Raw genomic sequence first — 14,060 nt, 5'->3', positions numbered from 1 at the left:
TTGAAAAGTAGGTAAAAATTGTTTATAATTTTGTGTTTATTTATTTGTTGGGTGTAGTTATGCTTTAACAACTTTAAGACAGCACCAACCATGCACACCTATATCATAACGTACAGTATGTACCTTTTCATTGTAGGAATCTGGAAATACTTCAGGACCTACTCCTGGTGCTAAGTTCTCACATATCTTACAAAAAGATGCCTTCCTAGTCTTCAGGTCACTATGTAAATTATCTATGAAGCCGTTGTCTGATGGGCCACCAGACCCGAAGTAAGTATGACTTCTACTTCCATATGTATCTCCAGGTCTAGTTTGTCATTACGAATACCGTTCTGCTATAGTAGTTGCCATATGAAGTAGTATTTTTTTTTTATTATATTTTTTTTGTCCAAGTTCAAAACTGCTTGTAATTCCCAGTGATCCTCATCCTCTAACAGGACTGATAAGATTCAATATTTTCTCTCAGTTGACTGAAAAAACAAAATCACGCAGTACTGTATGTTCTTTTGCTATAATCCTACATGGTCTGAACTGTTCCTCAGCAAAACATCAGTGTAGGTGTCGTATTGTAAATCTGTTCCCAGTCTAAAAACACAATATATGTAAAGACACATAAGCTATTGGGTAAAGTGCTCGATTTAATTACGAGTTTCAGTCACATAACCAAAAATGATTCAATGTTTACTGACCTATGACATCTGGTTCTCAGCCTGTAACGTCATGTAAAGTCTTTCCGTGTTTGCTTGGGGCAGGAAATAAAGGTCAAACCATTGCCACACAACAGGTCACAGTTTTGTAAGTGTGGTATACAGGGACGTACACCTTCGCCCCAGGCAGTATGAGAATAGTCAGTGCAGCTTTTGGAATTCACAGCTGCAGCCAGTTGTTTCCACTTTATACTATATTTTGAAGGCTATTAATCAAGTTGCATGATGGAGCTGAAATCCTTCTGCATTGCTCTTACGTGTTGCCCTACCATTTGTCTTTGCTCTGTGTAACCAACAGCTCAGGAAAATGATGTGCTATGGATTATTAGCTGAGCACACATTTTTGCACTCCACATAAATGAGAATTGATGTCACTCCATGTTTCAATTAATTTTGCATATCTTTCTTCTTTTGTCTTTATTTCTCCCCTCTCTCCCCCTGTTGGGTAACTGTACATCTTAATCGTTATTTGTGTTAATATTTTGTGTTGCTCTGAGCACCACATTTTGTAACACACACACACACACACACACACACACACACACACACACACACACACTTGTGTTTACAGACTATGCATGTGACATTCTGGGCACATCCTATCAGTTTCCATTCTGCACACAGAAAGCAAAATATTCTTATTGACAGAAAGAGACTCAATAAATGGAAGCACCTGTTGTTGTAATTGCCTTTCCCCATTTTTTTTTAGTGTAATGATTTATGTCTTGATTGGAAGGAATATATTGTTGGGCCAAGCTCCAGGCTGCACTGTAAATAATAATAGCATTCAATGATTGTAGTGATTATGATTTACACCTGAGATTCCAAGTTGCTTTAATCATCACAGCAATGCCTGCATCCTAGCAACACAATTGTTCTTTTGTTTTGTGAACATTTATATTAACCCACTAGAGGAATTTCACATATGTCTAATGCCACTAATCCTGATTATCCAGATGTATTAGTGCTTGTACATATGGCTGTGTTTCAGGTGCCTGCGGTCTGTTGCTCTGCTGTGTGTTCTAGACCACATTACAAGCAGCTTTAACACACATAAAAACAGGGATCATTGACCTCTATAGGGCATGTACACAGTGCAAACAGCTCACAGCTGACACTGTGACTATTGTTGCAAGTTACAGTGCATGATGGGTCCAATGTCCGTCCAGTATTCACATGAACGCTATGACTACTATTGCCGCTGTCTCCATAGAAATTAATAATCCTTATTTTGAAATGCATCCAAACTGTGCTTATAATTAATCAAAATACAGCTATGTGCCACGGATCATGGATGCTTTTCATGAACGTAGTATTAGGTGTCTAAATTCTTTTTAAATATGCTTTTCGTATTTAAAAATTTGATTTGCTTTACATTTTATTTAATAACATGTAAACATTCACTTATACATGTTTGTTTGTTTTTTCTTTTTAATCCAAACCTGATGATAATAGCTAGAAACTATCTGTCTTTTATTATTGTAGCAGTAAATGGAGGATTTCAGACTTGATTTGACTGGTGTATATTATGGGAATGTGTATTGATAAGAGTCATTTTCATCATTAGGAGTCTAATTTTGAAACATAACCATAGATGTTATTGCGCCATGTTCTTGAATCAGTTTTCACTTTTACCAAACCATTGTTTATTTCACATGGTTACATGTGACCTTTAATTTTATATTAACTTGCCTTTCTTTGTTTAGGGGTCACTTAATATTACTTCTAAATATATGACAAGAGTTGCATTGTTTTCTGACAATAAAGTATCCTCTCACACGGTTCTGAGATTACTATTTGGTATAATACTTAGGGGGGTATTCAATTGCTAGCGAGGTTTGTTTTTTTCCCCCGCCGCATTAAAAAAAAAAAAAATCTCCCACGAGTTTTTGCCAGCAATAGCGACCGTTTTGAGTTAGCGCAGCGGGAAAACTCGTGCAATTCAATTGAAAAAGAGGGAACGCTGCCCCCGAGCGTTACAAATTGTGTTTGCGAGATTTTAGGGGAGTGAAGGGGAGTTTTAACGTTGTCATGTATAACACAAAAGAAAGGTTTTGCATACATTTCCATACGTTAGATTGCATTACACAATGATACACATTGATAATATCTACATTACAGTACTTTCTTCAACATATACGAGTTTTTGCCGGCAATAGCGACTGTTTTGAGTTAGCGCAGCGGTAAAACTCGTGCAATTCAATTGAAAAAGAGGGAATGCTGCCCCCGCGCGTTACAAATTGTGTTTGCGAGATTTTAGGGGAGTGAGGGGGAGTTTTAACGTTGTCATGTATAACACAAAAGAAAGGTTTTGCATACATTTCCATACGTTAGATTGCATTACACAATGATACACATTGATAATATCTACATTACAGTACTTTCTTCAACATATACGAGTTTTTGCCGGCAATAGCGACTGTTTTGAGTTAGCGCAGCGGTAAAACTCGTGCAATTCAATTGAAAAAGAGGGAATGCTGCCCCCGCGCGTTACAAATTGTGTTTGCGAGATTTTAGGGGAGTGAGGGGGAGTTTTAACGTTGTCATGTATAACACAAAAGAAAGGTTTTGCATATATTTCCATACATTAGATTGCATTACACATTGATTATATCTACATTACAGTACTTTCTTTAACATATTTTTTATTGAACTATTTTTTTACCATACAATCATCTATACCATGTCAAAACACATTACTACATTCATATTTATACCAAAAACATACATAAATCTAATTAATTAGGGATTTTTTTATTTTTTTACGGTTTTTCTTATTTCAATATTTTTTCACAAGAAAATCAACTTACACAAGTTAAGCATTAGTAATAAACATAAGTTTAACTTTTTTCAACATTTTTACATGATTACAAATACTTTTCAGAGTTTTTTTATTTTTAACACAAGGAGGTGCGAGATAAAACAGCATATTTGCCTGTTTTACCCGCCACATTAAAAAACAATTGAATAGCTTTTAACGCGGCTGCCTCTCACACACCCTATACTTTCAATAGACCTTCTACTGGAGCGCGAGAGGACCGTTTGATGAAAAAAAAACATAGCGTTAAAATCGGAATTGAATTTGCGGGTAAAGTTAACCCGCTCGAAAATCATAAAAAACAGCGTTAAAATGACTTAACACGCTAAAAAAAAAACAACAACTCACTGACAATTGAAGACCCCCTCCCCCTTAGAGTGGTGGGTTGAGGCAAGTTATTTGCTGGTGTTGGGGTAACCTCCAGTGACACTGAATGACAAATGTGATTTACGTTTGACATGCAGTGATTAATGGGAACTTGCCCTTGAGGTGGGTGGGGGCCAGGTCAATGGAGGACGCTGTGTTGAACGCGAGTAAATAGAGTAGGCATTATCCAGTAAACAACGCTGCAACACAAGTGCTCCCAACTATAAGTGAAAATTCTAGTGGGTATGGAGTCACTGGAAACTACGGGTTCCATTACCATACTTGTATTAAAAGGCACTAGTAAAAGCATTTAGACACCAGCCAGTAAGGGCTGTAATCTAATTCACGAATACTACAATTATGGGACCCTCACTCATTTTATTGTAAGATGCATATTATTTAATAATAATTGTCATGTGATCACATTCCAGGGCTAGCCAAATCCCAGGTGCCAGTAGCCAATGCCCCTAAATATATTACTGCTTTTGGGAGTCATTTCTGTTGATGTCATTGGATGCACATCTTTCCTGGCTGCTTAACAGACCCTGCTGACTGCTAGATTTGATTGGCTGTCCTTTAAGTTTTACATTATATTGTCCACCACTGTCCTTTTGTTACAATATGTGTGTGGCCAACATTAGAGTATGTGTTGGGCAAACCCATGTTAATCCATCCTGCCCTATATGTATAGCAAGTAGGAGGTATACAATATTTAATTTGTAGGCAACAGCAAAATAATTAAAATAATAATTAAAAGTAAATATATTATTAAATACAAGTTGAAATGTGGGTCCTTCTGATGACTCCCTGGCTCCCTGACGCATATAGATGTGTAGATCTATTCCTCAGGATGTAATGGGTTTGGCTCCTCTGGTATGATTTTATTGTGCGGAAACACAATACAGAGCACATTTTACAGATAGTTGGGAACACACTAATTTATTATTTTGTGTTGTCTGTGTTTAGAAATCTTGCAATAGTTTCTCCAGTGTTGCTTTCTTCAGAGTGTTCATTGTTTATAAAGCATGAAGCAGTCTTTTGGGAATAGAGAAGAACCAAAACTCGTACAACTACTAATACAGAATAAATTGCTCATTCTACATGACCAGTTATGTAGAGAATCTCATCTCTTCAGATATTCAATTACACACAGTGCGGTATAGCAGAAAGGTGATGCGTATTATAGCTTTCTTCCTTAAAATCCCTGTGTGGTTTGTAACTAGAAGATATGTTGACATGGTATAGAATGACAGTTATTTCTTCCTCATATTATAACTCATCTTCTTGTATTTCTGCCTAGGTCCCATGAGTTACGTTCAAAGGTACTATCGCTCCAGCTGCTCTTGTCTATCCTGCAGAATGCCGGCCCTGTCTTCAAGACAAATGAGATGTTTATCAATGCCATCAAGCAGTACCTCTGTGTAGCACTGTCAAAAAATGGTGTTTCATCCGTCCCTGAAGTCTTTGAACTTTCTCTATCCATTTTTTTGACACTTTTATCAAACTTTAAACTACATCTAAAGATGCAGATTGAGGTATGTTCTGCCCAAAGCACCGACCACCCATTGTGATTGTCTAATGCATCTTTTAATTTCTATGTAGTCAATAATTAGGACCCATACACATGTTTCACTTATTTTAAAAGTTGATTTGTAAGGTCAACCATTTAAAACCAGGCACGCACAAAATACACATGTAATTATTTTAGATGAATGTTTGATTACTGCATTTGTTTATATGCAAATCTGCAGCATTTAATGTAATGCATAACAGCTACTATGTATTGTCGCCAAAATAATTTTTCCCAAGGTGTATAGCTTGGACTCCTCTTTTTCTATTGATGCTACTTCTGTAGCTCTTTACTTGCTGACCAGAAAAACCTGCACTGCCATATGGAGGACAAACTAGGCCAGAGTAGATCTGTCTGTAGGTTAATGTTTGGTGTCAAAACATGCCTGTGTCCTGCTCTTAAAGCTGCATTATCACCTAAACAGTAAAAAAAGAAAAAATTGTTCAGGGGTTGTAGATGGGGTGTGTAAGTGGGAAGACCAATCAGAAGCCGCAATGGTGACTTTTGATTGGTCCTCCTGCTCACACAACCCCCTCCACAGCATCACGTACCCCCAGTTTTTCTCTGGGGCTCTGAGACAAATCACAGACTCCGGGAAAAGGGCTCCGGGAGGGGGTTGGGATAATTATCTCCAATTTTAATGCAGTGAATCAAGTGACTGGATTGTAAATGGTTTGCCCAGAAGGCCTTTCACCTTTTTGAAAGGATTATTTTCATGCATTCAGTTAATCCTATTGTTCAGTATTACCATGACATTCCAGGGCAGTTCTGTTAAAAAGTAAAGATAAAAAGATTTATTACTTTTACACTTCAACCACACCTTATATCTTTAGGGAAATATCCTAGTTGCATCCAATACAGATTAATAAACTGAAATTTTCAGTCAAGAAGACATTATTGGCCATACTCTTCTATATGAATCCTCCAACCCCACAATGCACTTCTGCAAAGCATGGCTGCAAGCCTGTTATTCCCACTCTGCCGGTTCAGTGAGAACAAGCACTGCTCTTCTCACACTGTAACAGAGGGATGAATGAGCACCAAATGACGTACATAGTTAAAGTATAAACACTTAAGTTATTACAGGTATATTTTTAAGCTTGGTAATCATAACTTTTAATCGCTAATTTGGTTTAGATTTCAGGGAGAGGTTTCACAAAATAAGAAATATTTTCACATATACACTCTGCAATGTAATCCTCTCATTATCGTACCATTAAATATCTACAATAACCTATGGTTGTTTCTTTAATGCGCAGCCAACAAATGAATAATAATCCATAAAATCAGGACGACATGCATGACCTGTCTTTAAACTTGTCTGCACAAACTCGCTGATAAAGATGAGATTGTTCTTCATGTTGTATAATTGGAAAACTTATGAGTGTAATTTACATAGTGTAGTATTCTGCCTGTAGGTGAAGCTGCTATGTTACATTGTATATCCAAAGTAATTACATCCTTTCTATATTTCAATTAGGTTTTCTTCAAAGAAATTTTCCTTTACATTCTGGAAACATCAACTAGCTCATTTGATCACAAATGGATGGTTATTCAGACATTGACAAGAATCTGTGCAGGTATGAATGACCCATTTATCCTGCCCTCATATCACACAATACATAAATGTTTGCCCCCTAGTAATATGATAATAGTCTGCGTGTCTGGATCTAATCAGCTCTGCTTTGTACAAACATGCAGATGCCCAAGGTGTGGTGGATATTTATGTCAATTACGACTGTGACTTGAATGCAGCAAACATCTTTGAAAGATTGGTTAATGATCTCTCAAAGATCGCTCAAGGAAGAGGCAATCAAGAACTTGGCGTGTCAAATGTCCAGGTATGTAATTACTGTTACTATATAATTTTCTTGGTGGTTAAAAAAAAAGATTTTAGCCAAATACTATAAAATTAAGTATTTACGTGCATTTTCATCCATTTGAAGCTCTGACAAGATATTCATTAGTTAGATTAAGTAGTGTTATTTTGCCTGTTTCAGTAGATTTGTGTAAGACAGCGAGAGAAGGGCCAATCCAGAACCTGTTATTTAAGCCTTCGTGTTCTGGAATACATTTTTGTATTTAATTACTGTGCGCCATCTGTACATTTTGCCTTTTTCAGTAGTTACAGAATTGTTTTTTTGTTTTTAATGTTCCCAAGCTAATTTTCTTCCTCCAAGTGTCTCTTTTGTTTAGACTAATATTTATAGGATCCTGTGGTCTGTGCGTAGTAAACTATATCAGTATCTTTGGTTTATATTTCTGGGAAAATAATGTTAAATAGGTCTGTGAAAATATTGTTTAGCTAAAGGGGTTGTCCAGTCTTCGACTCCAAGTGATGCACTTCTTGTTGGAGCTGCATTTGGGGGGGGGGGGCTCTTATAATAAGTGTTTTGTTTCTGTACTGTAGTTAAGACTATAACAGTGGTCTTTAAACTTTATTTTTTTTAAATATTTTTTTTTACCCAAGTTTCAAAATGACATTGTTCTGGCATTCCAAATGGCTTTATAATAGAATTCATAGGATATCTGACAATTCTTTTGAAACCCACGCTTGGGGGTATATTCAAGTGGCGGTTATGAAAAACGGCTATTTTGTTAAAGACAACGAGCTTTGCCTTTGATAAAAAAAAAACATACAAATGTCTGCTATCTGCAGAGAATCAGCGGTTTTGCGTAACCACTGCTTGATAAATATACCCGAAGGTGTCTAGATACACTACTAGGTTTTTGTAATTAGCTTTCAGAGACTGTGCAATTGGGTTTGGTGTCTGCACTGTGTTCTAAAGACCATGGTTTTTAAACATGATATGTCAAAGGTCCCACTGGTCCTATGACAGATCATGATTTGACAATTTATCTCTGTGGTTATGACTTGGATAATTATTGTGCTAGTTAAATAATAATTTTCCAAGAGGATCCTGAAAATATGACCTATGATATGAAAATCCTTATAGTGCTCAGTAACGGGGTGGATTTCAGATGTAAAATTGGAAACTGGTCTCATAATTATTACTTATGACTTAAACCTGACTTTTATGGCGTTTGACATTTTCTGTACACTTGAACAACCCTCGTGAAAATCACACCAACTCAGTACCTTACTATGGAAATGTATAGAATTGTTTCTGCACCATTCTGCTCATTCTGTACATGATCTCAAACTAAATAATTACCATTTCCATGAAGAGAAGTGGAAAGGCACACTGTTTTTGTAAGCCAATTGACCATAATGTGTGTGTATTTGTTATATAGTGGCAGTGTTTTACATAGCTTGTACTATGTTTTGTTTTACAGGAATTAAGTCTGAGGAAGAAAGGCCTGGAATGTTTGGTGTCCATTTTGAAATGTATGGTGGAGTGGAGTAAAGACCTTTATGTGAATCCAAACTCCCAGACCACCCTTGGTAAGGATATCTAGTAGTGTCATATTCTCTAGGGAGATTGTTCGCAGTGTTACACTGTAGATACGGAGATCAGTGACTGAACATAGACAATTTAAGCAATGCTACCATTATTCGCTAGTCTTAGTACCAGATTATATGGAGGACATCCTGGTTTATTTCCAATTTATTGTCGAGGAATTTTTTTCTCCTAACTGATTATTTTGCTGCAATAGGACAGGAAAAACCGGTGGAGCAGGAGACTAATGAAACCAAACACCCGGAGACCATCAACCGATACGGAAGTCTGAACTCTCTGGATTCCACCACATCATCGGGCATCGGCAGCTACAGCACACAGATGTCCGGCACCGACAACCCAGAGCAGTTTGAAGTCTTGAAACAGCAGAAAGAGATAATAGAACAAGGGATAGATTTGTAAGTGGTACTGAGGATTACTTACTAACAGACGATGGGGTCGCCATCGTGTCGAGCGACATATCATTATCTAGTCCTGGAGCATGATGACCCATAAGATGTTCAAATTGGAATTATATGAATTTACTTCAGAATATATGTTTGGTACAGTAGATGTACTTCAAACTACTTTTTGCTTTGAAGAGTTCTATGTGCTAAAATCATGATTACATTGAAGCACTCAATGTAATGTGTCTTATAGCTTAGTGTACCAGCATGCTGCATGAAACAGCCTCTCCGCAGCTAAAGTATAAAGGTTACTCTAGATCCTAACAATTAGACAACTTTCAATTGTGTTTCAGGAAGTCTGTGTTTCAGACATGTCGATTTACAGTCTATGCCTAAAACAAAGTTAGATTTGATATTTATAGCGTATACTAATTTTATGTATCTTATACTTTTGCAGATTTAATAAGAAACCAAAAAGAGGAATACAATATTTGCAAGAGCAGGGGATGCTGGGAAATACACCAGAAGATATTGCTCAGTTCCTGCATCAAGAAGAGCGATTAGACTCTGTAAGAATGAGTTAATTCCATTACAGTGGAACATACTGTGATTACAGATGAGAGGCTCAGAACTTGTTTTGATGTCTGATATTTGATGAAGTCCATGTTACATTATGTTGTGTAACCTTTTGTTCCAGCCAGAATGTCAGCTGAGGATAATCATTACTGTGATGGCAAAGTAAAGTACATCTGTTCATAAATGCATCAATAGTAGCCGAAGATATAGTCACATTTTGTACACTTTACACAGTGGATGTATGAAAACACTGTCAGTGCCACATTTTATTGTTCCAATCCCTCAGGTGTAGGACGGAAAGGCCAGATACCAACGTAAAGCTGTCCGCGCACATGTACTTACTGATTACTGATCGGGCTGATGATGTAACACACGTATCAGTGGGGGGAGGGCATAGACACATCTGCTTTTCTGTTCTGGCTCATCGCATCTATTCCAGCTGTATTTTGGTATTTGAGGCGTTCAGCACCACATACAGTACAATGATCATCCAGTCTTGTTGAAAATGACCAGATATATATTTGTATAGACAATATCATGTGTATAGACTGTGTGGAACTCCACTACCAATGTTACAGTACAACACAATCTTCATGATATCTGTACATCCGGCTCAGGGATCCGCGAGCAGAAATACGGGTTAAAGTTACCGCATTAATGTTAATGGTGCACTGGCCGCGTTACTTTTGACAGTAACACGGCCATTTCAATCTGCCCCACATAGGCTTAGAAGTGTTGCTAACTACTTTCTAAAAAAAAGTCCCTCCCATATGCCAGTTGGTGCCTTGTAGATAGTAATTTACTTTACCTGTTTCCATATCACACAATACTGGCGTTTTGCTGGCATTTTTGACACTAGTAAAATGCATGTGAACAGGTGAGACATGAGGAACCATGGTTTGTAGTGCTTATTTTAGTAGAATTACGGTAGTGTTTTAGTTTTGGAACTAAATCTAGCTGATGATGATCTTATTCTTTCTTTGCGCTTACTGTGGGTAATCACATGGGGGAAGCCTACAGTGAATTCCCAATGTATTTGTATCTGACATGCGTTTTTATTAGCGTTTTTAAATGCAAAAAAATGTCCGTGTGTATGAGGCCTAAGGCTGTTGATTCCAGATTGTTTTCTTTATATATGAAAGGTCTGAATCTTCAAATATGCTCTTGAGACGTAATTAAGATGCTTCTCCATTCATTTGAATGTAAATGCTTTTGAAACACTTCAGAAGTCGCCTCGTCCCAGCGTGGAAATGGCTGCATCAGTTCCACACTGCAGGATGTAACTGCAAAAGAAACAACAGTTATTCATATGAACTATGTTTCATATAGAAGTGTTTTCATCACCACAATCTTCCTGCACCAGCTTAATAGCTGCCTCGTGACTACTCTGTGCTGCTACAGGACCTTCATCCTTCTACTGTTTGAGGAAATCTCCTCATATTTTTAGTGATTTACATGGTGATCTACTAAAGGCAAATCACCATGTAAGTCTCCACTTTTTAAAACCTCCAAAACTATTTGAATACATTTCTCAATCACAAAAATTTCTACATTGTGATATGTAGAACAGGAGGAAATTTTCATTTACAAGATCGCCATGAAAAGGTCCAAAAATAATCTCATTGGTTTCAGATGAATGAGATTTCCCATTAACTTCAATGGACAATGCATATAGCCCATATAAATGCATTAGTGATACGAATTGGAAAATATTCTGTTTTAATATTGATATATTTTTTAACAAGTAAGAAACACTATTATGGAGCTAAAAGTCCCAGTGAGCCATCTGTATGAATAGTTTACTTTGCTTTGCCACTAAAGCTGTTGTTTTCAGTAGGGATAGAAAGCACTACCTGCTCAGCTAATGGGAAGCAGGCAACATCTAAGCATGACTTGTGATTGGCTGAGCTTTGCCTTTTCATTTCTATGGACAATGCTTTTCAATGCGCTTTCTGTGCCAATTGTAAATGTATTGCCTATTCAGATGGATAAGAAAAGCAAACATTTTGAGTAAAATCGTCCCAAATCGCCAGAATTTAAAATAATTCTATTTTTTAAAAGATTGCAGAGTTTGGTAAATGAACAATTAATCTTATGGCGATTTTGGTGATTTTATCTTCTAAACAAAATCACCATCCAGCACTGTCCACTTTGTTTGATAGTCAACACGAATTGATGTTCTGAATATAATATAACAGTAACTTCATTCATATAAATGGGTATATCTTACACTTTTAAATAATGTTTAAATTGTTTATGTTTCGTTCCTGTTAAATAATAATATTGTAGGTTGTACATTTAACACAAATCAAGGGGACTCAGGATCTCTTTCTAACAAGATATACTGGTTGTCTCATTGCTTTTGTATTTTATGTTACAGACTCAAGTGGGAGAGTTCCTAGGAGACAACGATAAGTTTAACAAGGAAGTAATGTATGCATATGTGGACCAACATGACTTTTTGGGGAAGGACTTTGTGTCTGCTCTGCGAATGTTCTTGGAAGGATTCCGTTTGCCTGGTGAAGCCCAAAAGATTGACCGTTTAATGGAGAAGTTTGCTGCGCGTTACTTAGAGTGCAATCAGGGGTATGTTACACTACAGTCTTGTCTTAGTGTCAGGTACCAGGGTGGCCTTACATGGCAGCATGCTCAAAAGATGAATCGTCCCCATAGCAACACTCTGTCCCTGTCATTTGATCATGCTCTTCCGATGTCATCCGATGTCTACATATCTTCCCAGCTGAATTGTGCTCATGACTCAGGCATCTATTCCCCACACCCCATTTTTCAATTACAGGAGCAATTTGTCTCTCTTCGCTAAAAACACAACATTGAAATGCTGCTGTGTGGTGCTCTCCTTAGTGATATACAATATGCTAGTCCCTGTGTAAGCACTTACCTTTAACACACAGATATACTTGTGGGTTGTATACACTTTCTATAAAAATAGTCTGAAGTAAAATTGTTCATATATGTCTGTTCTCTTATTGGTAGTTTCGATTTACCGTTATGTTACTGTTGTAGTTTTTCTTTGTCCGTCTCAATAATTTGTCTGGTTGCACTGTGCTGCTATGGGAATGTGTATTATGATTGGCTGATAATGTTCTATGTAGTGTTGGTCAATGTTCTATTATCAGTGTCCCCTGTGGGTATGTCAGACAAATTCACGGGGTTATTCAATCTGCTAAATTTAACTCAAAATACAGGTTTACTTTAGCTGTATGGACGAACATTTAGGGGGGTATTCAATTGTCCGCGGGTTCGAGCGCGGAAAAACTATTACCGTTAATACAGTAATCTCTCGCTGGATTTCAGCTCGCAGCTCAGGGAAATCCAGCGAGTAAATTACCGTATTAACGGTTTTTCGGTAATCCTGCGCGGACCGCGGGATTTTCGGCAATCCCACAGACAATTGAATATGCCCCTTAAAGGGGAAAAAAAATGACGATTTATTTATTAAACAATAGCAGACCTAAGCCATATTTGGTAAACATGATGTGCTAGAGACTACAAAGTAATACCCTAGAGATATTAGGGGCAACTAATTGCAGTGTGCGGCTCTTGTAGAGACACCGAGAGATATGTACATACATTGGTTCCAAAACCGTAAAATGTACAGAAAAAACATTAGCTTGACATTTTATTTTGAATAGTTTACGCCCCTTCAGACTATTATTTTAGTTTTGGTCATGTACCAGTTTCACTGGGGGTAACCTTTTTATTCCTTAGTCTTGTCTTGTCTTTTTCCAGTCAAATAGGGCTATTTTTGGGTAGTATATTACAATACATATTGTTTTAATATATAGGTGATAATAAACAAAAATGGGGAGAAATACACTTTTCATTGTTCTTCCCATAGTCCCTTTCACCCAGCCCCAAATATTTACACCAAAATGTAATCGCCTAGTTATACCGATACCATATTACATAATTATAGGGTCCAGGAAGAAATTTGGGCATTATAGTTTTGTTTGTTCCTGTCTGTGCTACATTTGCTTCTGGCTGTACTGTACCCATGTTCATAATTAGATGAAGAGGAGGTGGTGTAGGGCAAAGGTTGGGAAAACAAATTTTTGGAGTCCGAAGTTAATTTTAAGAGTTTTGGGCTGGCAGTCATTGCATGGAATAATTGCATATCATTGTGCTATTGGATCCTGGTAGTTCTGGATCTAATCGTTTTTAGTGGTAGTGGAGATCCCGATGTGAACCTTGTAC

General features: G+C 37.2%; 1 protein-coding gene across 3 annotated transcripts in view; it reads left to right on the top strand.

Moving 5' to 3' along the window:
• Positions 1-14,060, top strand: part of ARFGEF1 (ARF guanine nucleotide exchange factor 1) — a 123,402-nt gene that overhangs the window by 62,065 nt on the left and 47,277 nt on the right. For all 3 annotated transcript variants that reach the window (XM_075213615.1, XM_075213614.1, XM_075213616.1), the window contains exons 9-16: positions 137-270; positions 5,192-5,426; positions 6,942-7,041; positions 7,163-7,302; positions 8,759-8,867; positions 9,080-9,281; positions 9,727-9,838; positions 12,226-12,431. In XM_075213615.1, the coding sequence (XP_075069716.1) occupies positions 137-270; positions 5,192-5,426; positions 6,942-7,041; positions 7,163-7,302; positions 8,759-8,867; positions 9,080-9,281; positions 9,727-9,838; positions 12,226-12,431 (1,238 nt within the window). The remainder of the gene's footprint in view (positions 1-136; positions 271-5,191; positions 5,427-6,941; positions 7,042-7,162; positions 7,303-8,758; positions 8,868-9,079; positions 9,282-9,726; positions 9,839-12,225; positions 12,432-14,060) is intronic.

Source organism: Mixophyes fleayi, chromosome 5 (assembly GCF_038048845.1).
Source record: "Mixophyes fleayi isolate aMixFle1 chromosome 5, aMixFle1.hap1, whole genome shotgun sequence".
In the NCBI taxonomy this organism is placed as follows: domain Eukaryota; kingdom Metazoa; phylum Chordata; class Amphibia; order Anura; family Limnodynastidae; genus Mixophyes; species Mixophyes fleayi.
Note: the sequence above shows the minus strand (reverse complement) of the source record. Positions and strands in the feature narration are given on the sequence as shown.